At 40.6% G+C, this 25,373-nt stretch overlaps 1 protein-coding gene and 1 long non-coding RNA gene across 2 annotated transcripts in view; one reads left to right on the top strand and one right to left on the bottom strand.

Annotated features, from left to right (window-relative positions):
- The window catches only part of SCGN (secretagogin, EF-hand calcium binding protein), a 37,337-nt gene extending 17,846 nt beyond the window's left edge, over window positions 1-19,491 (bottom strand). Inside the window, exons 1-6 of the mRNA XM_036868166.1 lie at window positions 19,410-19,491; window positions 18,430-18,500; window positions 13,967-14,059; window positions 10,464-10,553; window positions 6,095-6,151; window positions 5,714-5,791 (exon numbers count right to left, since the gene is read on the bottom strand). Of these exons, the coding sequence (XP_036724061.1) occupies window positions 5,714-5,791; window positions 6,095-6,151; window positions 10,464-10,553; window positions 13,967-14,059; window positions 18,430-18,500; window positions 19,410-19,491 (471 nt within the window). The remainder of the gene's footprint in view (window positions 1-5,713; window positions 5,792-6,094; window positions 6,152-10,463; window positions 10,554-13,966; window positions 14,060-18,429; window positions 18,501-19,409) is intronic.
- LOC118903287 overlaps window positions 16,244-25,373 on the top strand; it is a 30,868-nt gene continuing 21,738 nt past the window's right edge. Inside the window, exon 1 of the long non-coding RNA XR_005021767.1 lies at window positions 16,244-16,321. This is a non-coding gene — a long non-coding RNA (uncharacterized LOC118903287). The remainder of the gene's footprint in view (window positions 16,322-25,373) is intronic.

The following is a 25,373-nucleotide window of genomic DNA, read 5'->3' as shown; positions in this document are numbered from 1 at the left end:
TGACTGTGTCCATTGCTCATTAAAAAGCCATTAAAGCAGCAGTAAAGTGATTTCACACTTGGTGTATCACTTAGAGCTCAGATCCTAGAAGTTTTTTTTTCAGAATGTTGAGTTTCTAAAAGTCAGTATACCTAAAAGTCTCTAAGGAAATGTAAAGAGTCTTTAAAAAAAAAAAAAAAACAACTGTAGTCCAGTTCCCATATCTGTTCATTGGAAAAGTATAAGTCACCTTTACAATTTAAGAAAGAAAAATGAAATAGATGGGCCAAAATCTCATTAAACTCATCTAGTCTTCAGGGCAAACTCAGATCCTTGGGTGGAAACTCTTTCACTAGATTCCTCAACACCTACGTATCACCCCAGCGCATAAAGAACCAATGAGGGGCTACCTGGAGTTTAATTGATCATGGGCCTTCATGGGACAATTTAGAGCAAAAATGAATACTTAACTGCAGCACACATGAGCAGAAGAGCCACAGGGTTCTAGCAATGAAACAGACACATATAACAGGAGAAACAGGACAGTCTTGGTCAACTGTCATTTCTCAACCTCTAGATACTCAAAAGTTGGCTAAGACCACTCGGATTCCCCTCAGCTACTTCACAGGACTCTAAGCTTCTGGATCCAAGCTCAAAGCCATCAAAAGTGTACATTGCCATTTCTTTTTTCATTTCATAGGTTTTCTTCAGCTCAGGGCATTCCATTGTAAGAGCTGCCAGCCTGAGGTTTCTTAAATGTAAACTGTAGAGCTGTGAAGAAAAGAGCTCTGGGCAACTAGGGCTGCGGGGCTTGATGTGTGATGTGCAGGATCTCTTTTCAGCCCAGTACTGACTTTCTAAGCAGTCTACATTTCTCCTCCCTGCCTGCTCCTGCCCCTTATAATGGGATGTTTGACTGAGGTGACCCCTGGGGCTTTATGCAGCCACAATTCACTCTTCTTCTCATTCTCCCTTCCCCAGTTTAATCAGTGTTCCTCTTTTCTCCAGAACAATTTTGTGGAACCCTTTCTTGTTTCTTTCATTCATTTGTGTCCTTTTTGGTGTTAAAGAAGTTGTCAATTCTTAGGAGTATTTAGGGACTTCAGGAGGAGAAAAATCCATCTTTCTGGGTAATAAATTCTGTTGTGGCTATCAGAGCTCCTGTATTATCTTATCCTTAAAAATACTAAGAGAATCCTAATCTCCTAACATGGCCTTTTCCTCCCCTTGCTCTTCACTTTATTCATAGGGATTTGTATCTCTTCTTGATCTCTCATAGAGCTCAGCCCTCCCTCTTTTGGAAGTTTTCATTTTAATAATTTGACATTTAGACTTTCAGACGTGAATGTTATGGTTTGAATACAGTTTGAAGATGGATTTGGGTCTGAATTTCCACTCCATCCTTATCATCTCTGACCTGTAGTCCTCAGTTTTTTCATTTACAAAATAGGGGTTTAAAAATACTTATTTCATAAGGTTCATGTGAGAATCAAATAAGATGTTTGAAAAGTGCTTCACACAGGGCCCAGCACAGAAGGAACTCTCAATTATTAGGATTAAAATATTTAATACTAGAACAAACACTGGCTACGTTTCAATGAAAATAAAGTACTGTGTGTACTCTGTTAAGAAGACATCTTTTAAAAAATTTAACTTTAATTCTTTTCACCTACCTTTTTTTTTAATTGAAGTATAGTTGATTTACAATGTTTCAGGTATACAGCAAAGTGATTCAGTTATACATATATGTGTGTATATATATATTTTTCAGATTCTTTTCCATTATAGGTTATTACAAGATATTAAATATAGTTCCCTGTGCTATACAGTAGGTCCTTGTTGTTTATCTATTTTATATATAGTAGTGTGTATCTGTTAATCCCAAGTTCCTAATTTATCCCTCTCCTGGCCTTTCCCCTTTGTCCACCTACCTTTTCTTGTCCTGCCTTTGCTGAAGCTCTAGAATTGCTGCTTCATTGCAGTCCATCTTATTTTTTTAAAAATCCAGAAAACTGTTCAAGAATCTTTTAATTAGATCTCAAGGTGAAATTGCTGTATTTAAGGGCTGAAAGGAAAATTGAACTCAATTCCTACTTATGGGTCGATACTCTAGGGCAGTGATACACACACTGGGGATGAAAGGGAGGGACCAGAGGGAATGTTTGCTCCCTTTCCCATTCTTACCAAATTTCCTCCCAGTTGGAAGACTCCATAAGGTCAGAGACCGTATCTTCCTTGGTAGGTTCTCCCTAAATATTTGTTGAAGGAACGAGCTCACATCTTTGTATGAACTAGTTTACTAGAGCACATTCTAACCTGAGAGAGCAGCATTAAGAGAGTGGGGTTTTGGTGAGGGAGGGGATATTCTCGGTCACTTTGAGACCCTACCTTTCAGCCCAGAAAAACCATCTCAGACCCAGCTTAAAAAAAGGAGCAGAGTGACGTGACTTGCGAATCCACAGGGGCATATACTAGGCTCACCCTGCTCTGACTGTCCCTTCTGGATTTGCTCTGTTCTGTCTCCATGGCTCCAGCTCTAGCCCTCATTCCTGTCCCTCCTATACCTCCCATCATCAGCTCGGGGCTCCCATCTCCCTGTCTGTCTCTGTCCCCTGGGCTCAGCACGGCTCCTACCCACTGCCTGGTTGGGATCCTTCTGGGTGACTCTTTGTGATGAAGGACCCCAGTGAGAGACATAAGGAGGGAGCTCAGCACTTCCAGGCTCCCTTTCTGGTTCTGCCCTGGAGGGTCTGGTTTTAAACAAGGAAGGAGAAAAAGGAGAATTTCGGAACATGAAGCACTGCTTGAGGAAAGCTGGGTCTGTGCAAAATGCTGCGATGTGCAATATGCAGTATGCGAGGCACCTCAAGAGGGATCAAGAGTCATGATGGAGCTGGAGGGTCCCAAGCAACACAGACAAGGGAGGCGGGAGGGTCCCAAGGGCAAATTTTACTCATATTGTTAGGGTTTATTCATAGCTGTTTATGAGGTAATAACTGAAAATTCCGTTCAGACAATTCGCATTAAGTAGCCCACTGTGTGCCAGGCTCCGTGGGAGGGCTGAGAACACAAAGGTAAGATGCCACCTTGCCCTTGAGGAATCACAGCCTAGTGGAGTACAAGATCCATAAACAGTGTCAGCGTCATCCTTGACTCCCAGCTGCTTCATCAGGAAATCCTACTGATTCCATCTTCAGACAGATCTAGTTCTCATCTCTTCTGCTACCCGACCCTGGTCCAAGCTGCCATCCTCTCTCACCTGGATGGAGCAATGGCCTCTTAACAGGTCTTCCTGATTCCCTCCTTGCCCATTTCGGGCTCTTCTCAACACAGCAGCCAGATCACGGCATCCTCTGCTTCAAATCCTCCAGTGGCTCTCCATCTCCCTCCAACTAAATCCCCAAGTTCTCACAGTGGCCCCAAAAGCCCAACCTGGTCTGGCCTACATCTCATCCTTGCTTACTCTGCTCCAGCCACACTGGTCTCTTCCTGTTCCTGGAAATCCCAGGCACGCCCCTGACCCAGGGACTCTGCTTGCTGTACCTTTGGTCCTTTCTCATGTTGCATCTTCTTGAAGGGCCTCCCCTGACCACCCTGTTGAAAATTACACCTCCCCAAACTCCCATCCTAGCTGCCCTGCTGGCACTTGCCTGGTCTACTTTTCAATTTTTTCCATAACTCTATTACCCTCTATCAGGCAATGTAATTTATTATTTATTGTGCTTATTGTTAGTGTCAGTCTCTCCTTTGTCTATTTCACCCACTGCTGAATCCTTGATGACTAGAATAGTGCCTGAGGCGTAGCAGGTATTTGAGGAATATTTGTGGAATGAATTAAATGGATGACTATGATGTTAAGACAGTGAAATACACAAGATACTATAGGGGCACAGAGGAGAGGCACTTGGATCCACTATAGAAGAAGGTTATGGAAGATCTGCTAGGGCAAGATGACGTCTAACTAAATCTTGAAGGATGAGCAAGAACCAGGTGGAGAAAAGTAAGGAAAAAATAGCCAAGCTGTGTTAAAAAGTCAGAAAGCAGTGGCTTAGTATTCTAGTTGGAGGTGGAGGGAAGCCCCTCAGAGTCAAAAGTATTCAGAGAAATACTGGAAACATGCTGGAGATCCTAAATGCAAGCATTTCATTGTGTAGGGCCTGTTTTATACATTAATGAAATCAAGATAACAACAGCCAGTGCTAACATTGTTAAATCAATGTTGAAAAAAATGCCCAACTGGGAGAATAATCTCCTTGTTATTCTCTCCCCCAGGCAGTTTCAGTCTAATTTCCTGTTTCAGATTATTCATTCTATTAGAGGGTTTCACTGGAATTTAGGTCAAAAGGAAACTAGAGATATCACTGTAGCTGGGAACCTGCTTCCTGCTTCTCAGGGATTTCCCACATCACTCTTTAGTGCTAAGTACCTATTTACTCAGGATTTCATACAGCATTTTGCATGCTATTACAACAAGGCAACATAGTAAGAAGCCAGCTAATTTCCTTGATTGAGATCCTGGCCTGGGGTGTGATTCTGTCCTTGGCATCAGCTTTGCTCCTGTCCAGCCCATTTACAAGGTATCATGGTCAAGAGCACATTCTTCCTTCCCGGGGCTGATGCCCTTGGCTGGAAGCAGCATTCGGAGTAGTCAGAGTACAGAGTGAGAGCCAGGAAGATGCAGGGTTGAAAGCCAGGAGAGCCCAACTTCCAGTTTAACTGGTGCCTTAGGCTAGGCAACTTAACATTTCCCAGTTAATCTGATTTTTATAAAACGAGTCTAGGGATTCAACTTGGTGGTGACTTAGTTACTTACCCTTTCCAAGCCTCAATCATCAGATGTACAAAATAGCAGGAACAATGCCAGTGCTATAGAGGAGTTGTTAGAATTAATACAGTATTCGGAAACATCAATTAAAGGCCTAAATAGATGAACCTAGTGGTACACGTTTTAACAGGGATCCATAAAACTCTTCTCAGTGATATGCTTCCGTGGCTGTTCACCGGAAGGTTCAGTAAGATGCGTCTACTCGAGAACTCTTTCTATAATAAGTGTAGCAATTGCACAAGTAATTAAACCTTTACCAGCAATTTCCTTGCTTGTTAATTATGAAACCTACAGAGTTTGATTGGAATGAAGCACACATCTGGGGATGGGAAGGGGCTCGGGGGGAGATAAATGGTAGAGAAGCCAGAGCCAATTCAATACAGATTGTTGATTAGCACTGGGAGAAAAGCATCAAGTTAGGAACTGAAACAGAATATGAGGATGAGTTCACCAAAGGCAGCTTCTCCTACTTCACCATTTTCCAGGGAGCTTTGACGCTGAAATAGTCCTGGGGTCACATGATGGCATGAGTGGCAAGTGAAATAATGACAACAAGGACCACAACAACCACTACAGGAAGAGCTAACATGTACTGAACATTTCTTATTTCCTTGATGCTCTGCAAAGTGCTTCATATGCATCCACTCACTTGCCCTCGCAGTAACTAGATACTATTAATCTCCATTTTTCAGATGAAGTAAATAAAGTTGAGAGGCTGGACAGTTTCTCAAGGCCATGGCTAAAGATGGCAGAGGTGGGACACACATCTCCCATCTATCTGATTCCCAATTGCTCTAAATCAACTTGCTAAATGAGTAGAATCATCCACTGTACCAGACAATGTTTCTGGGCCGTGAGGAGGCAGTGGAGAAGCTGTCCTCATGGAGATCGCATTGCTCGGTTACTCACCATGGTGCCAGTATATTCTTCCAGCTTAGCCTCAGAAATGGCCTTTTTGTGGTGGCGGAAGAGGTCTCGGAGGAAGTTCTGTGACATCAAGAGAAGAGCTGCATTTTATCTAGTGAGCAAATAAACCTAAAAATCTCAAGAGGCGGTATTTTAAGAATTGTGGTTCGTTTGTTTTAGGAAGGAACTGAAATGCTTTTAGCAAGCAGTAAGTCCAACATACAGTATCTAAACCTTCTAAACATGAATCAGTTTTTTTAAGTAACAAATTCATATCCATGTTTCTCGGAAACACAGAAATCAAACTCATGATGCACATATATCAAATTCCCAGTGATGAGCAAACCCGCCCTTCACCCAGACACAGCTCCCGGCAACACTTACACGAAGCTCAGCAGCTGATATAAAGCCACTGCTGTCAGCATCGTATTTGCGCCAAATCTGAAATACACAAAAGCCATTAATCCATTTATCCTCAAATAATTTGGGGTCAACTTATGCTGCTGTCTACTATGGTTCAGCATCTGATAACAGTACTTAACTGGGTGCAACTAAGACTTTGCATGGAGAATTTTAGGCTTTCTTTGGTGACAGCTATTGTTTGGGCAGAACTCACTAGAAATGACTCACTGCATTCACTTAGAGCCACTTAGGAGGACCACAGTGCACTCACTGAAAGGGAGCTATGGAAAGTTCAAAATGGAAAGATATCAAGGGATGGCCTTCAGTGGGAGGCAATATAGCAAACTATGAAATCTTCTTTGTACTATATTCCTAAAAATGCAGAGTACTCTAAAACACAACTCTTTAAATACATAGCTCAGCTGGCAAGAAAGTGAGGGGACTTCTAAGAGGTCTGACATGATAGGAAAGCACAAAATGCATGACAGAAACCAAAGTCTGTCCTAGGTACATCTACTGATCTCTGATAACTCAGCCTGTAGCTTTATCAGGAAACTGCACACAAGGTAGACGGGAGACAAATGCTGGGGCCACCCAAGGTGGGAAGTCAAACTGAGGCACCCACATAAGACTAAAACCCCAAACAGCAATAACCGTAATGCAAAGGTGAACTTCCCCAAAATAAATTGCACGGCAGAAAGGGCCCCTAAGGAATCTTGCCTTTGTGGTCTTTGCTCCAGGTAAAGGGAATAAAACATCTCTGATAATTCCCAGTAGTAAGCCAACCCTTTCATTGGTTTAAGAACAGCATTCGTGGGACTTCCCTGACAGTCCAGTGGTTAAGACTCTGCGCTTCCAATGCAGGTGGCTCGGGTTCGATATCTGGTCGGGGAACTAAGATCCCACATGCCGTGCAGTGTGGCCAAAAAACCCCACAAAAAACAGCATTCATCCAGCTGAAGATACAGTTACTTAAACTGGAAGACAGAACAGCTGAATATTTTTAAGGAAACATTGAACTGCTTTCTTTAGTAAATGGTGTGATTTTGACCACCTCTGATTTTTTCCATATCCAAGCCTCACAAGTTAACAAGTTCCCTAACTCCTATACAGAATGAAAAAGTAGCATTAAGTATTTTTTTTAATTGACAGATGTTTCATTGATGTGGAATGGGTTACCTGAGTCATCAACTGCAGGGACCTTAATTCTAGATCACAACTAGGGTCCTGCCTGAATATCCTGCAGGGATAGTAGGAGATGCTGATATTTAGTGAGAAGTGTTCAGAAACATTGCCCCTTTCAGTCCCTGTCACCAACGTTTCTGCCTGAATCTAACCAGGCTTAGAAAATCAACTGGTTAAATGTGATTTATATCCTAACTTTAATGGTGTGACTATACCAGAACTAAGAATGAGAATTTCAAATAACAAAAACATTTTTACCTGCTTTTTTATGCTGTTTCCCAAACATTTTCCATCTAAATTATCTTACAGTTTTACTGCACCTGAGCTATTGGTGGGCCAAAGATCTTTATGTGACTACTATATATGCCTGTCTTTAAAGAATAAAAGCAAAATAAAGAGGTTTCCAGGCAAACAAAAACAGAATTTATTACCAACAGTCTCTTGGTAAAGGATATACTCCAGGAAGGAAGAACACAAAGGAGGAAAATCTAAGATGAAGAAGGAATGATGTACAAACACAATGGGAAACATGTGGGCAAATGGAAACATATCTTGTTAACGTAAAATTTGTGGGATTAAAGAAAACAAGATAGAACTAATATTCTGGACAATAATGGCAAGTGAGCTGATAGTTAAAGTGTCTTAAGGTCCTGTAGTTCAGGGGGAATATAAAGACATTAAGGTAGGATTTCTTAAAATATATAGGAGAGTACATAGGTTATAACAAATTTAATTTAAAAATAAAGAATTCAAGAATCCAAAATATTTTTTTTAATTGGGTAGAGAAAGAGAAAGCACTTCTTTACAGAAGAAATTGACAAACTAGAAGGGAGGGAGGAAAAACGGAGAAAGTTTTTTTTTAAAAAAAAGATGGAAATGGCATTATGGAACCTTTCTTTTTCCCATTTCTCAAGATTATTCAAGCCTACATAGGCATAATATTTTAATACTTTCTGCTGATTATAAAAGCAAATCATATTTATTGTGCAAAATTACTGAAATAAAAAACACTACAATCTTCTGAAATTCCTACCCCAAGATAGTCACTTGTCATTTCTATGTGTTTCCTTTTCATTGTGTTTCTATTATATATGTGACAAAATGAAGGGGAAGTCATATGGCCTACACACTTGGGTAGTCTACTATTTTCATTTAAAATTTTCTGTGAGCATTCTTAAACACAACTAAAATTATTTTGAAAATGTCATTTAAAATAATCTGTAAATAATAGAACAATGATTCTACACAATTGGAAAATACAAAAGTACAGAGAACATAAAGATTATCCAAAATCTTACCCCTAAAAAAAAACAATATTTATCTAGTGTGTATTTACCCGTTGTCTTATTTACGTGGGTGTTAGGGTAAATAATTTTTTAAGCAAAGTTAAGATCATAACGCATATACAATTTTGTTTCTTAACACCATAACGCATTTCCTTCTTGTCACTAGATAGTCTTTGAAAACTTGATTTTCAGTGATGCATAAAGTTCCACAATGGGGTTTTTCTCTCATGAATCTCCAGGGCCTAGAGCAGTTTCTGGCATACTGTAGGGGCACATAAGTATTTGTGGAATGAATGAATTGTATGAATGTATCATAATTTACCTAATTTTTCTTTCATTGTTGAGCATTTATGTTATTTTCAGTTTTAACTATACTAAGTAACAGAAATATTTAATGTACATCATTGTGTAGAAAATTTGTCTGCATCTCTGATTATATCCTTAACATAGATGCTTGAAGTAGTAGAATTATTGAGTCAAAGGGTAAAGATTTTTATTTTATTTTTTTTAATTATTAGCACCTTTAATTATTATTTATTTATTTATTTATTTTTTTTTTTTTGGCTGTGTTGGGTCTTCGTTTCTGTGCTAGGGCTTTCTCTACTTGTGGCAAGTGGGGGCCACTCTTCATTGCGGTGCGCGGGCCTCTCACTATCGCGGCCTCTCTTGTTGCGGAGCACAGGCTCCAGACGCGCAGGCTCAGTAATTGTGGCTCACGGGCTTAGTTGCTCCGCGGCATGTGGGATCCTCCCAGACCAGGGCTCAAACCCGTGTCCCCTGCATTAGCAGGCAGATTCTCAACCACTGCGCCACCAGGGAAGCCCCAAGATTTTTAAAAATTAACTGTGGATTATGAAATTTTAAAGAATCCTGATTACGTTTTTGCAAAATCTCTTTCCATAAAATTACCCCAGTGTGCGTGCCTGCCCGGAGAGCACGAGCCACAGTCTCAGTGCTTGCTTGCCAGCGCTGTATCTTTTTGTTGATCCTCTTAAAATCTTTACCACTTTGGAAAAGTTAGTTGTTTCTAATTTGCATTTCTTTGGTTGCTGTTGTATATCAATTGTCTATTCATATTTCTTCTGTGAATTGTCTATGCAAGTGCTTGCTCCATTTCTCATAACTTCCACTTGGCCAGAAGATAAATAAAGTAGTGCACAAGGGTGCTAAGTTATTATCTCCTAAGTGGGGACCTGGTAAGTCTTTCAGGAATGGGGCCCTGGGTGCAGGAGCTGTCTTGAATCTGCCGCTCTGGCCTTGAAGACACCCTGCTCTGCCTTCCCTGGTCTTTTTTCACCCACAGACAGTAACACCTAGAGGCTGAAAGAGGAGATAAGAGGAGCCATTGATTCTGCCTTTTGTTTTTATTCTGGCACAATGATTGCAAAGAGATGCCTGCTGGCTGGATCAGCCCTCTAATAAGTTATATTTTGACCATACTGTGCCTTCAAAACTAGAATTAGTTGCCAACATTTAAAAATAAGTAGTTTCCCATAGAGTCTAGATGCCTAGGCTGCATTCCCAGAAGGCAGCAGTTGGCTGGAGCTCACAGGACTCTGGGCTCTTGATGGGCATGTGCTCTCCAGGCTCCACGGCCCCCACCCTACGCTCCCATTACATGCCTCAGGTGCCTGCCGGGCCCCTCGTCTAAGCCTTCCTCTAGCCCAGGCTAAGGAGTTTGTCAGCTCAGGGGCAGCCCGGGGCAGCACGCTGAGAGAGCACATTGGGGCTTGGGGCCAGGCTCGACACAAGGGCTTCTTTGCTTGGTCTTGTCCTCTGTGGGCAGCTCTCCCTTGGGGGCTGGGCAGGAGTGGTGGCAGCCACAGCAGGTGGCTGGGATCCTGGCCTCACCCTCCATAGAGACACAACCAAACGCTTACCTGCATAAACTCCACACTGCTGTCCAAGGGGGTTTCCCGGCGAAAGAGCAGAAGAAAGTTTTCATCCTCGGACAAGAACATGCAGGCAAGCTAAAGGAAAAGGGAGAGATAGCAGCTGGTGACACTGGCCAGGGCTCCGTGGGTAAAAGGCATCAAGGAACATATTAGAGGGCAGAAGGGCTTGGATCTCTCAGGATGGAGAGCCCAACACGTAGTTCCGTGCCCTTGATTGTCATTTTGGATTCATTGATTCTTTCAAGAAGTGTTGCACCCTTCTAGGTATGAAACACTATGAGTATCTGTCTTCCATGAGCTTACAATCCAAAATAATAATAATCATCTTTATTATTATTTAATAATAAATGTGTTAGTGCTTAAAATGTTCCAGACCTTATTCTGAGAGGCTCCAATTTTATATTAACAACTCTATAATTATAGTAGAAAATTAAAATACCCAATAATTTTTATATGTGCCATGAATTGTTCTAAATGCTTATATATGCTAACTCATTTAATCCTAACAATCTATAGGGTGCATAACACATCATTATTATTATTTATTAGTTAAGGAAACTGGGCTACACAGAGATAAGGAACTTGCCATCATTATGTAGTTAGTAAGTGGTGGAGTCAGGACTTCAACTAAGCCCACACTTTTAACCCCTATGCTGTGCTGGTGAGATGTTGTGTATACAGATCACTTCGGTGCCGTACACAAAAGCAGGAATGATTGCTGTCTGGCTTGATTCTTGAGTTGGCTATGGTTTATATTCTTTTATATTATTAGCATCTATATTGATACTTTAAAAGTTGGTTCACTTGTGGTAAATTTAACCGTCCAGCTGTCTATATGAGCACCAGTTCTACTGATTTACTTCCCTTGCTCCCATGAACAAAGGTAACATGTTCTTCCCGTGTGTGACGGTAACACTTGTTTCAGCTCATAGGCATGTTTGGCTGGGTTCTTTGCCAAACCTACGGTATTTCAGTGTATACTGTCTTCTTTCTGAATTGTCCCCCATAAACAGTGGCCATTTCTTCTATAGCCATAGTTCTCCCAGCATCTTGTTCAATGCTACAGAGGAAGTCCAGAGCAAATGCTTCTGCTAGGTTGTAGGAACGATTAGCCCACACTCCCATTCATATTCTCTAGTTGGATGTAGGTCAGCTCAAGGGCACATCGTGTTAATAACAGCTGTCATATATTGAATACCTACTACATGGCAGGCACTGGCAATGTACTTTTCATTTATCATCTCATTAAATTCTCACACCAATCCTTCAGGTAAATATAAGTATTGGCATTTTAATACTAATGGGAGGCAGCACAATGCAGTATGTGGTTGGCTTTAGTGTGGATCCAAATTCCTTCTCTGTATTCACCTATTATTTGATCTTGGACAATTTAATTGATACCTCTGTGCCTCAGTTTCCTCATTTGTAAAATGGAGATAATAATATTTATATCCTGGTGCTTATGTGAAGACTAAAAGTCAGGTCAGGCACTATTTATAAACTGTTTAGCAAAGTCCCTGGTACCTATTAAAAATTTAGTCAGTGGTAACTTCTCTGTGGATGAAGATGATGAACTTGAGGCTCAGAGAGATGAAGTCACTTGGCTAAGGTTTCATATTTCACCTGTTGACTTTGTGTTTTTCCTACCCACCCACACAAGGTCAGCTGAGAACTGCTCTTCAGAACTAAGTGTGTTTTCGCATGGGGTGGCACAGGCTAAGAAACCAAATTAAAATGTAATTCACCAGCCCTAAGTCTTTAGAACACACTCTGTCTTCAGTTTGACCAGAGTGGCACAGAGGAGCCCTGGACAAATCAAGTACACAGATCATCCCCAAGCTTCACTTTGGCTCTTAGATGTGACTCCTTTCCTATTTTGTTTTGTGCTAAAATATCTAAAATGTGTGCAGGTGAGCTGATTTTATGTCACAAGTACCTGTAACTGGAGTACACGAAATGGCCAGCGGTATAGCAGGAGGCAGTAGGAGAGACCTTGCTACTCTTTACTCTCATAGACTCATGAGGTTTTAAGGGGACCAAAGCAGTCCTATACCATCAGCTTCTCTACAAACAACCTCAGTTATGCTCATTGGCAGGACTCCATGACAGGTTGGTTGGCATGGATGTCAAAGTTTTAGCCAAGTTCCCAGTTGCTTCAGGAAGGTCTACCAGTAATTGGTAAGATAATGGCATAGTTTTTCATTATTTACCATGTTTCATTCATTTGTTATTAAGTTAACAAATATTTGTTGAGCACCACTATACGCTATGCTCCGTTCTGTGGGCTGGAGAATGCAACCGTGAACATGTAATTATGAATACTTTGGTATTTCTAGCTTGATGCTTACAATTACTTTTCCATTAATCAATACACTGATATGTTTACATCAATTATAATGCAATTATTATTGGTTATATAAATAATTTTTGCCTTTTAATGAAAACTTTGGAAACAGCTACACTCATAAATCTGGAGTTTAGCTTAGTAGTTTTCTGAAAAGACAGCCTCATGGTGTGAACATGTCTATTTTTTATAAGAAGACATAATCTTGCCTTATTATCGTAACTTTCTGAAGAAAAATTACTGTTTTCACCAACAATATTGACTAAGTACGACAGCATTAAGAGACTAGCTCTTCAGATTTCAGGTAATATGTCTAGCAGGCACTTTTGTCTATGAAATAAATATCTTACTTTCATAGCAGCTCATTTTTATGTATGGATTTATAACTCTATAGAATAAACCTGTATAGATTCATACCTATAAGTGGGTTACAACTTAATCCAGTGCCACTTACTGGCCATACGATGCTAGGAAAGTAACTTAGTTTCCTCATCAGTAAAATAGAGATAATGTTCCATGCCCATTTTCTATAGCTACTGTGGGGGTAAAGTAACATAATATGTGTGGAAATCCTTTCTAAACTGTAAACCTTTTTGTAACTGGAAGGAAAAATTATCAGGTTAAAGATAGACTATGCCTGGCACTGCATGCTTAACACAGTTCCTTGCTTTAGTAGGTACTTAATAAGTGTGGGTTGAGTTGAAGTAGAGGCGGCTGCTCTCTGTTTTGTTTTTAATGATGTTCACGGACAGATCTTTCCAATCTCCATTGGGAACTGATACTGAAGTTTAAACTCATTTATTGTCAGTACATTTTCCCTTATGTCAAGGTTGAATTTGAACAGGACACTGTGGAAAGAGACAAATATTAGATCAAGTAACTGAAAAGCCTCCAGCATATCAATTCCCCAATTATAAAATAAGTATAAATATTGATTGACCTAAATAAAATGATGGAAGCATCATATACTCTTTGTTATTAAGCTGATGAAAAAGGAAAAGTGAGTACTTCAGAAATGTTATGTAACCCAGCTGCCTTGCAGAGGGTTCTAATTTTCCAATCAAATGTAAAACTTTCATTATCCTTCAGAGAAAATTATAGCCCAAGAAGGTACAGTCAAGAAAGTTACAGTCATAAAAGGTACCTCTTCCATCTGTATGCGACCGTCTTTAGAGACATTGTGGGCAGACATAAATTGTTGTTTCATCTTCTGCACATTTTCTTCCATGACTACATCCTACAGTGGACCAGACAGAACCACATTAAAGCCACTGAGATTCCAAAAATGTAGTTAGGATATCAAATATTCAGAGTATATAGCCTGATAATTATGTTAGTCTAACCTGGAAAGTAAGTTACTTAGCCATTGAAAGTGATCCCACCAAGTTGCACATGAGAGAGAGAGAGAGAGAGAGAGAGAGAGAGAGATGGAGATTTCTTAAACAAATAACCACTAATCAGAATCCTAACTAGGTAAGACTATGTAGCTAGTGAGCTCCTAAAATATGAATGAAGAGAAGCTTAGAGACTAGACTGTTGATAGAATGAATTTGAACATCATTCTATATTTGGTTGTGACAAAAGATTGTATTGTAATGAACATATAAACTTTCTTCCCAAGAACTCAGAGGTTTTTTTTATTCTTTTCTATTTGAAAAGTCCAGCTCTTCTGGGTCCCCAGTTTGCTAGAGTTTATTCTTTTAATCTTGGTCTCACCAAGGAAAAAAATAATTAGGGGAAAATAATTAAAGAGGAAACCAAATAGATAATCATTGAACTACCGAAGACGTCACATATCCCTTCCTTGTACAACCTTTTCCACACATTAAATTGTTCTTCATCAATGGACTGCAGGGTTATTACAAAGAAAGGTGACATGTATAATCAACAATGGAGAATGAATTTTGATGTAGGGGCTGAGAGGCTCAGATACTCCCAAACAGTGCCGTATTCCTAGACTTCAGACTAGATCAGTTATACTAAATTTATTCTCCCTAATACTACTACACTATCCCTGCCAACCAGGTTTCCTCATTTGACACTCCACTAAGTAATGAGAGATTAGCCTCTTTAGTCTTGGCACCATAGATTGTGTGGTTTGTTTGCTTGTATGAGTGTGTATGTGCATCATACAGAAAAATCACAATGGAAATCACGCAAGAAAGTGGGTCTTCACTTTGAATTTCAGCTTGGCCTTCTACCTTTAGTTTGAAGGCACAGAAACTTGACCTCCGTCCTCTCAGACCTCTAACTCCAAAGTCCATGATTATCCCTTGGACCTAAAGCAAAAGAGTCTAGGGCTCCCTCTGTTGTAATTTCCCATCAGCACCAACCCTGCTCACCTTGTCTGAGACTCTAGGCCCCAGCAGAGTATTCATCTCTGAAGCATTGAAACAGGCCCAGGATGTGCTACAATCTGTACGCGAAGAATGCATACACAGCCCCAGAAAGCAATGCTGTGCAACAGGCTGGCTAGATCTGGACCTAGTTCAGAGGCCAGTTCTGAGTATTTGAAAAGACAAAAGGCAGAGATATGAGGGGAGTGAGTGGGTAACAGAAACAGCAGCAAGAGCAGCCGATGGTTCCATTAAGTCAAGCCCCTCAGAGGCTGTGAGGAACAGGTAATTACAAGCAGGCTGGTTGCTCTCCAAGGTTGACTAGCAGGCAGCTTGCTGTTAGAAATCTTCAGATTCCTTCCCCCAAGGTCTCTGTGACTCGCTAATCAGGGCAGGAAAGTAGAGCTAGCTATTCAGGCCTCTGATGAACTGCTTGTCACACTTAAACACCAGGGTGAGGGGCTGCCTGGTCATGGAGGCCCCCCTGCTGCTGCTTCTGTACCCAGTGGGGCATCACTGATTAAAAGTAGGTGTCACAAATGGTGATTATCCCTCCGCTGAGAGGGACATGTCCTCTTGTTAAGGACATACTTAGGGCCTATTCATTTCTCAGCAGGAAAAAAAGTCCAGAGTTAGGAACAGTTTCCTTAATCATGGTTGTCCCGGTATCGTGGAGCGCCCAGTGAAGGTCCCTGTAACTATATTCCCTGGGGTAATGCCTCAGCATTTTGAAAGGAAACAATGGCAGATGACAGCATTTCTGATTAACAGTTTAAACAGCTTATCCCCTGGCTCCAAAACCTCTCTCCTTTGCCAAGTGCTGAGGAGGGGCACCTGGGGCTACAGCCACAACTCAGCAGGACTGGCCTAATTATATTACAGTCCCCTGTCTGACAGGTAATCACTGTTCCTGGAGGGAACAGAGTGAAAGAAGATGCAGTGTGACTCAGGGTGCTTTTAAAATGCAAGACCCCAGACAGACCCCCAAACGTACTGAAATACCTAAGAGGTGGGACCTGGGGCTTTGCATGTTAACAAATACAGGTAATTCTTAAGTACACCAAAATTTTATTTTCACTAGCCTAAGGACTCTGCAAGCCTTCCAAGCCCTTCGCCTCTGGACTCAGGCGTGCCTGCACTGAACACAGTTGCACAGCAGACTGGTGAGTCATTTGTTGTTTCCTTTCCTCCGAGGACCATGCCTGCCCATGTGTGAGAAGGTGAGGCCATGGGCCAGATCTGAGGGAGGGGTGATGGTAAGATCAGCCAAGCTACGGGAGATGGCATCCACCTTCTCCCTCACTAATGGGAACGATGCCTTTAAAGTCAGCCCAAGCCCCAGAAGAAGGCAGCTCACAGTGTCCTCAGTCTAGAGCAGACCCCAGTGTTTGAGTAGCCCTACCCCTCATCCCATGACTGAAAATTAGACACTTTCGGTTTCAATAGTGACAGCAACTTTTCTCCTCCTTTTCTTTAAATCACTAAAGCAAGGAGCTTTCTGAAAAGGTGTGAAGTTCCAAGTCTCTGGGGTTTAGTTTTTTTGACCATCCAGTTTATGTTTTTTTTTAAACATCTTTATTGAAGTATAATTGCTTTACAATGGTGTGTTAGTTTCTGCTTTATAACAAAGTGAATCAGTTATACATATACATACATCCCCATATCTCTTCCCTCTTGCGTCTCCCTCCCTCCCACCCTCCCCATCCCACCCCTCTAGGTGGTCACAAAGCACCGAGCTGATCTCCCTGTGCTATGCGGCTGCTTCCCACTAGCTATCTATTTTACATTTGGTAGTGTATATATGTCCATGACACTCTCTCACGACCATCCAGTTTATTGCAAGACTTTGAATGGTTTTGCCTTCATCTTTTTGTTTTCCTGAAATACTCCTGTCATGTTTGACAAAATGGCGTCAGACCCATGGGTTCTGGAATGACACGAGCCTTTGCATTTACAGTAGTAAGTGGCAGCAAAGCAGAGAAAGAGAGAGATAGAGAAATAAGGGAAGGAAAGAGAAAAGGAGAGGAGAGAAACTGATAAAAGAAATGAAGGGCAAAGAGAGATAGGAAAGAGAGAGGAGCGACAATGAGAGAGCTTGAGAAACAGACTGAAGAGAGAAAGCAGGAGAAACAAAGAGACAGGAGAGGGACAAAGACAGATGGAGAGACATGAGAAATAGAGCTGAGAGAGAGAGATGAGAGACAGAGAAGTCACAGAGAAAGTCAAGAGATGATGGGAGAGGAGCCCATGAAACACAGAATGAGAAACAGAAATGGGCAGAAACATAAGAGAAACAGATCAGAAGAGAGATGGAAAATGAGAGGCAGACGGGCTGAGGGTGAGAGAGGGAGACTACGAGTTCTGTGTATGGCTGTTAGAGGCAGATGGCAGCCTCTCTTATTCTGAGCTGACTGCCCTTCCCCCAGAAACAGCGTCCCCAAGCTGCTTGTTCCCCACACTGGGCTCCTATGTGAAAGTGTGATGCACTCCAGTATTCTTCCATGTAAACTATAGCTGAGGATAAGCTGTCGCCACAATTCGTTTTAAACGCTACTATCTCCAGAGCTACTCCTCTTACCATGTATCCCCTGATAGAGTCTTTACCAGGTTATCCCAGCCCCAGGCTGGTGCGTCTCTGTGCGCATTTTTCCTCTGCTTTGGTACAGGGCTCATCTAAAGGTAATCTGCATCTCTCAAGGCCAGATTTACCATCAGGGAGGCATATGGACACTGGATGGATTGGTTTACATTTATACTTGGGCTCTGGGCATGTTTATTATTTTCTGGTTTGCCATTTCCTAAGAAATTTGTAACCTTTCTGACAAAATGAAAAATGATTTTGAATGGTTTGTTTGTGGTTTGCTATCCAAGTAATATGAAAGGCACTAAACACCCAGAGCCTGAAAAGCTCTTAACATCTTTTCCACCTTTCTGAACAAAGTAAGCTACCTTATCTCTAGGTTTAAATCCATTAGCAGAGACATAACCAAGGAGACGTTCAAAACAAGGTTGTTTGATTCTACAGTTAAAATCTCTGAGTGGATGACAAATGTCACACTAAAAGTCAGTGACCAGCATGTCAAGTGCTACAGCTGAACCTCATAAAACCTACCTAAATCCCTCTGTGCTGCTAGGAGAGGGAGAAAAATTACATGCAGGGAAGAAGAGAGGTCAGATGTGATTAATAGGTACAAATCAACATAAGATTTGGATGCTTTTTATAATTCACTAAGAGACACATAAATTAATGCTTAGTGGCACAAGTACTTACATCAGTACAAAATTGCGGCAACATGTGGTAAAAGAAAGCATCAAGCTCCTTCTCTTCTATGTAACCTTTTTCTAAATGCAAGAAGGTATCCATAAATAATAGTCACTTACACAGAATAACATGTGACATTTAGTATTTAACATTTAACATCTAAGTTTGTTTTTAGTCTCAAATTTATAAAATCCCCATGGACACTATCTACTGTAACTCTAATTAAGTGCCAGTATCTACCTCTAGATGACATGGATGTGAATAGCAAATACACATTTGAGAGTAAATGCTTTGTGCTGGGGTTTGTATAAATATTGGGGAAAGGAAAGCTATTTATACATGAATTTTAATCCACAAATAAACATGAGTTTTAGAATAAACCCTAACCCAAGGATTTTGCAGTCTTGGAAAAATTTAAGAGATGTAAGCATTGAATCTTAGTTTGCAAGGTTAAAACACACACTTTAGATATTTTCTTTATGTTTCTTTTTTAATGAAGACAAAGCAAATGTAAGTAGTTCTTTTCAAATAGTTTTTTGGGGAGTGAGGGTAGTGTCTTTTTGAAAGTTGATAAAATTCACCCTCTCTTTGAGAGACTGGGGGTTACACAACAAAGTCATTGAGTAAAAATGAGCATTTGAGTAAAAATGTCAGAGAGGGCTGACTTCAGATACCCGAGTGTCAGCCCACAAGCCTCTAATATATACAATGATATTTGTCGTTATATATACGGTATATCACTGCACGCACACACACAGGTTGGGGGGTGGGGGCCGGGGTGTAGTTTCAGGTCTCTCCTCCCACCCTGAACTTTCACAAGGTATCAAGAAGTGCAGCTCCAGTATACCAAACGTCTGTTAGGTATACTGCGTTAGGTATATTGCATTAACAGCGCTGGAAGACAACTTCTTCTGCAGGGAAAGACGTATGGGGAAGAGGGAACTCTAGGTCCTTTCAGCAAGGCTGTACAGGTGGCTTGTTTTACTCACCCTCCGCGTCAAAGCGCTGCCAGACCTGCCAGAAGCCAGCGGCGTCCAAGCGCCCCTGAGTTGTTTCGCGGGTGCTGTCCATGGTATTGACAACGAAGCGCAGGCACCCGCCGGCAAGAAACAGCTAGAGAACTTAGATAAGGACTCCTTTACGGTATCTTCTGACACTCTCGCCTGCTTCTTTCGCCCTCTGATTTCCTTTGAGCACCAGTCTGAGGGGCGGGCACGGGGGCAGCTGGCGAGGCAGCTGCTGGCGCCTTAGCGTCGCTGTGCCGTCCCCAAGGCCCCACCGCGGACTCGGGGAAACCAGCTGCTGGGAACCCGCCCTCTTCATGGCGCGTCGTCCCTGACCCGCCCAGCGCGCTGTCTGTCCTGGGCACACCAGCGGGGAGCTCTTGTCTGCCTCAGCGCTGTGGGGAAGTGGGGGAGAAAGGATCTGTCTCCGCTCGGTCATGGTTCACTCTCTTTGCCCCTTAACTTGTTTGTCAAACTCAGAGAAAGTATCCCCCTTATGTTTCACTCACCTTCCAAACGTGTGTCTCAAGGGGTTTTCTAGAGACAGCTCCCCCATTTAAAGGGTTGGAAGGGTGTCAGTGTTAGGATCCTTTGGCCTGATGATTTAGAAATGTCGTGTGTGGGGAGGGTGGGGGTGAGGAGGAGAGGGGTGATAGTGCTGGGGTGGGTAGGAGGTTACCAGTAAGCAAGGAGACAGTCAACAGGGCAATTACTGAGCTCTGATTGTAGAGGGCACGCACGTTGCAGAGCTGTAATGCACTATAAGGACTTGCATCTACATAGAGATTCTGCAGGGAACTGTGGTCTAAATCAGGCTGTTAAGATGCTGAGGGAAGTTCATACTATGCCATGCTCTTCCAGGAAAGGATTGTCTAGGGCGAGACATGGTGGCCGACTGCAGAGTTCTTAGGTAGAAGTTTAGGTGATTGTGTTTGGCTCCTCAGAACCACACTAAGACCAAAGGAAAAACCATTTGGAAGAACACAGAGCTCTCGTGATCAGAATTGTTCAAAACTTGACTGGATGTTTTGTGAAACAGTGAGCTGAGTGATACTGATGGCTTCTGACCATGTGCTTAGAACCTTTTGTTGAGGAATCTATAGAAGGAGCTTGGGCAATAGGAGAGTTGGACCAAATATCGATCTTTATGGCACTCTAACTCTGCTATTAACATTTAATTTTATTTTTTAAAAGCACATGTACATAAGCCACCTAAATTAGAGTATTGAAAAGAACATGACACTAATGGTCAGACAGTCCCGGGTTAGGATCCCAGCTCCATCACTTACTAGCTTTGTGACCTGCATCATTAGTTTTCATCTCTAAGTCTCGGTTTTCTCAACTGTAGAATGAGGATTATAATAGCTTTGGAGAGTTGCTGTGAGGACCAAAGCCACTCTCAACAGTGCACAATAAATTGTAATTGCTATGGTCTTGTAGAGGATAATAGGTGACTATATTGTAAAAAAAAAAAAAAAGCAAAGGTTTAGAGAAAACAAGCAAAGTCTGAGAAACTGTCACAGCCAAGAGAAGTCTAAGAAGACATGATTAAATGAAACATTGTATCCTGGGTGGTATCCTAGAGCAGAAAAAGGACATTAGGCAAAAAATAAGAAAATTTGAATAAAAATGGACTTTAGTTAATAATAATAATAAATTATGTAGAAGCAAACAGGTCTGGGTTTAGGGCCAGCTTTGCCTCATACTAGCTGTGGTATTAGTCAAGTTACTCAAAAGAAGCTTCACTTTCTTCACCTGTAGAAGGGCGATAATAGTAGTACTTGCCTTGTATTACTGTCATAAAGTTTAAATGAAAAAAATTCTTATAAACCTCAAACCACAGAAAACACAGTAAATATTCAGTGTAGGTTAGCTACTAAAATGATGAATCTTCCCTACATACACATTTGGAAGATGGTGATATAGACTTCAGGATTTTTGAGGAATGTGGCTTAGGTTGAAGGAAGAAAAACAATATCTTCACTCTTGGGGAAAATGTTGGGTACAGAAATTGGAGAACAAAGCAGGAGGAGAGGATAAGGGACTCAGTATCCATATATCCACATATCACATGTGGTCCTGGGAAACTATTGGATATAATGTCAAACATCAGTCAGGAAAACTGATAAATATGGACTCACAAGGTTGGTGACTGTTTTCTGATAAATAGTGGGAAAAAAGAAAACACAAGGCAAATGTCAGAAGTAATAATCAAGGTCTAATGTAGTGGATGGTTAAATGATGGTAAGTCACTATGATAGTCTTTGCTGCATACACAGAAATCTTGATTTTCAAGCCTGACAACACACAAAAAATGCTCAGAACATAAGGTTAAGATTAAAAAGCAAGTTACAAAAATGCACGTATTGCATGACCCAAATCTTTAAAATAAAATACATGTTTCTACACATAGGAAAACAATGGAAGAATATGAACTAATAATGTAAATGATTATCTCTGGAATGGGGAAGAGGGAGAATAATGGGTGATTTTAATTTTGTTATTTGTAATTCTTCTACTTTAAAACTTTCTACAAAAACATATAATGCAAACATAGTTTTTAAAAGTTGTAAAGGTGAAATCTAGAGAAGGAAGGAAAGAAGTACAGCTATAAGGACTGCTGTTCTTCTTAGAACTCCAGAACAAATGGAACTTGGACCAATTTCCAGGAGCCTGGCATGTGGAGCTCTCTGGGGAGTTGTAATTTCCATTCAATGGCTTACTTTTTTTTTTTTAATTTTATTTATTTTTTTATACAGCAGTTTCTTATTAGTCATCCATTTTATACACATCAGTGTATACATGTCAATCCCAATCTCCCAATTCATCACACCCCCACCCCCACCCCCCACTGCTTTCCCCCCTTGGTGTCCACACGTTTGTGCTCTACATCTGTGTCTCTATTTCTGCCCTGCAAACCAGTTCATCTGTACCATTTTTCTAGGTTCCACATATATGTGTTAATATACGATATTTGTTTTTCTCTTTCTGACTTACTTCACTCTCTATGACAGTCTCTAGATCCATCCACGTCTCTACAAATGACCCAATTTCGTTCCTTTTTATAGCTGAGTAATATTCCATTGTATATATGTACCACATCTTCTTTATCCATTCGTCTGCCTATGGGCATTCAGGTTGCTTCCATGACCTGGCTATTGTAAATAGTGCTGCAATGAACATTGGGGTGCATGTGTCTTTTTGAATTATGGTTTTCTCTTGGTATATGCCCAGTAGGGGGATTGCTGGGTCATATGGTAATTCTATTTTTAGTTTTTTAAGGAACCTGCATACTGTTCTCCATAGTGGCTGTATCAATTTACATTCCCACCAACAGTGCAAGAGGGTTCCCTTTTCTCCACACCCTCTCCAGCATTTGTTGTTTATAGATTTTCTGATGATGCCCATTCTAACTGGTGTGAGGTGATACCTCATTGTAGTTTTGATTTGCATTTCTCTAATAATTAGTGATGCTGAGCAGCTTTTCATGTGCTTCTTGGCCATCTGTATATCTTCTTTGGAGAAATGTCTATTTAGGTCTTCTGCCCATTTTTGTATTGGGTTGCTTGTTTTTTTAATATTGAGCTGCATGAGCTGTTTATATATTTTGGAGATTAATCCTTTGTCCGTTGGTTCGTTTGCAAATATTTTCTCCCATTCTGAGGGTTGTGTTTTCGTCTTGTTTGTGGTTTCCTTTGCTGTGCAAAAGCTTTGAAGTTTCATTAGGTCCCGTTTGGGTTTTTTTGTTTGTTTGTTTTTGTTTTTTTTAAACATCTTTATTGGAGTATAGGTGCTTTACAATGGTGTGTTAGTTTCTGCTTTATAACAAAGTGAATCAGTTATACATATACATATGTCCCTCAGAATGTGAGAAAATATTTGCAAATGAAGCAACTGACAAAGGATTAATCTCCAAAATTTACAAGCAGCTCAGGCAGCTCAATATCAAAAAAACAAAAAATCTAATACAAAAATGGGCAGAAGACCTAAATAGACATTTCTCCAAAGAAGATAAATAGATTGCCAACAAACACATGAAAGAATGCTTAACATCATTAATCATTAGAGAAATGCAAATGAAAACTACAATGAGATATCATCTCACACCAGTCAGAATGGCCATCATCAAAAAATCTACAAACAATAAATGCTGGAGAGGGTGTGAGAAAAGGGAACCGTCTTGCACTGTTGGTGGGAATGTAAATTGATACAGCCACTATGGAGAACAGTATGGAGGTTCCTTAAAAAACTAAAAATAGAACTACCATACGACCCAACAATCCCACTACTGGACATATACCCTGAGAAAACCATAATTCAAAAAGAGTCATGTACCAAAATGTTCATTACAGCTCTATTTACATTAGCCAGGACATGGAAGTAATCCATTGGTTTATTTTTGTTTTTATTTCCATTACTGTAGGAGGTGGATCAAAAAAGATTTTGCTGTGATTTATGTCAAAGAGTGTTCTTCCTACGTTTTCCACTAAGAGTTTTATAGTGTCCAGTCTTACATTTAGGTCTCTAATCCATTTTGAGTTTATTTTTGTGTATGGTGTTAGGGAGTGTTCTAATTTCATTCTTTTACATGTGGCTGTCCAGTTCGCCCAGCACCACTTATTGAAGAGACTGTCTTTTCTCCATTGTATATCCTTGCCTCCTTTGTCATAGATTAGTTGACCATAGGTGCATGGGTTTATCTCTGGGCTTTCTATCTTGTTCCATTGATCTATGTTTCTGTTTTTGTGCCAGTACCATAGTGTCTTGATTACTGTAGCTTTGTAGTATAGTCTGAAGTCAGGGAGTCTGATTCCTCCAGATCCGCTTTTTCCCTCAAGATTGCTTTGGCTATTCGGGGTCTTTTGTATCTCCATACAAATTTTAAGATTTTTTGTTTTAGTTCTGTAAAAAATGCCATTAGTAATTTGATAGGGATTGCATTGAACCTGTAGATTGCTTTGGGGAGTATAGTCATTTTCACAATATTGATTCTTCCAATCCAAGAACATGGTATATCTCTCCATCTGTTGGTATCATCTTTAATTTCTTTCATCAGTGTCTTATAGTTTTCTGCATACAGGTCTTTTGTCTCCCTAGGTAGGTTTATTCCTAGGTATTTTATTCTTTTTGTTGCAATGGTAAATGGGAGTGTTTCCTTAATTTCTCCTTCAGATTTTTCATCATTAGCATATAGGAATGCAAGAGATTTCTGTGCATTAATTTTGTATCCTGCAACTTTACCAAATTCATTGATTAGCTCTACTAGTTTTCTGGTAGCATCTTTAGGATTCTCTATGTATAGTATCATGTCATCTGCAAACAGTGACTGTTTTACTTCTTGTTTTCCAATTTGTATTCCTTTTATTTCTTTTTCTTCTCTGATTGTCATGGCTAAGACTTCCAAAACTATGTTGAATAATAGTGGTGAGAGTGGACATCCTTGTCTTGTTCCTGATCTTAGAGGAAATGCCTTCAGTTTTTCACCATTGAGAATGATGTTTGCTGTGGGTTTGTCGTACATGGCCTTTATTATGTTGAGGTAGGTTCCCTCTATGCCCACTTTCTGGAGAGTTTTTATCATAAATGGGTGCTGAATTTTGTCAAAAGCTTTTTCTGCATCTATTGAGATGATCATATGATTTTTATTCTTCAATTTGTTAATATGGTGTATCACATTGATTGGTTTGCATATATTGAAGAATTCTTGCATCCCTGGGATAAATTAAAAGGTGTATGATCCTTTTAATCTGTTGTTGGATTCTGTTTGCTAGTATTTTGTTGAGGATTTTTGCGTCTATATTCATCAGTGATATTGGTCTGTAATTTTCTTTTTTTGTAGTATCTTTGTCTGGTTTTGGTATCAGGGTGATGGTGGCCTCATAGACTGAGTTTGGGAGTGTTCCTCCCTCGCAATTTTTTGGAAGAGTTTGAGAAAGATGGGTGTTAGCT

The sequence above is a fragment of the Balaenoptera musculus genome, chromosome 11 (assembly GCF_009873245.2).
Source record: "Balaenoptera musculus isolate JJ_BM4_2016_0621 chromosome 11, mBalMus1.pri.v3, whole genome shotgun sequence".
NCBI lineage: Eukaryota > Metazoa > Chordata > Mammalia > Artiodactyla > Balaenopteridae > Balaenoptera > Balaenoptera musculus.
This window is presented reverse-complemented; position numbering and strand designations above follow the sequence as displayed.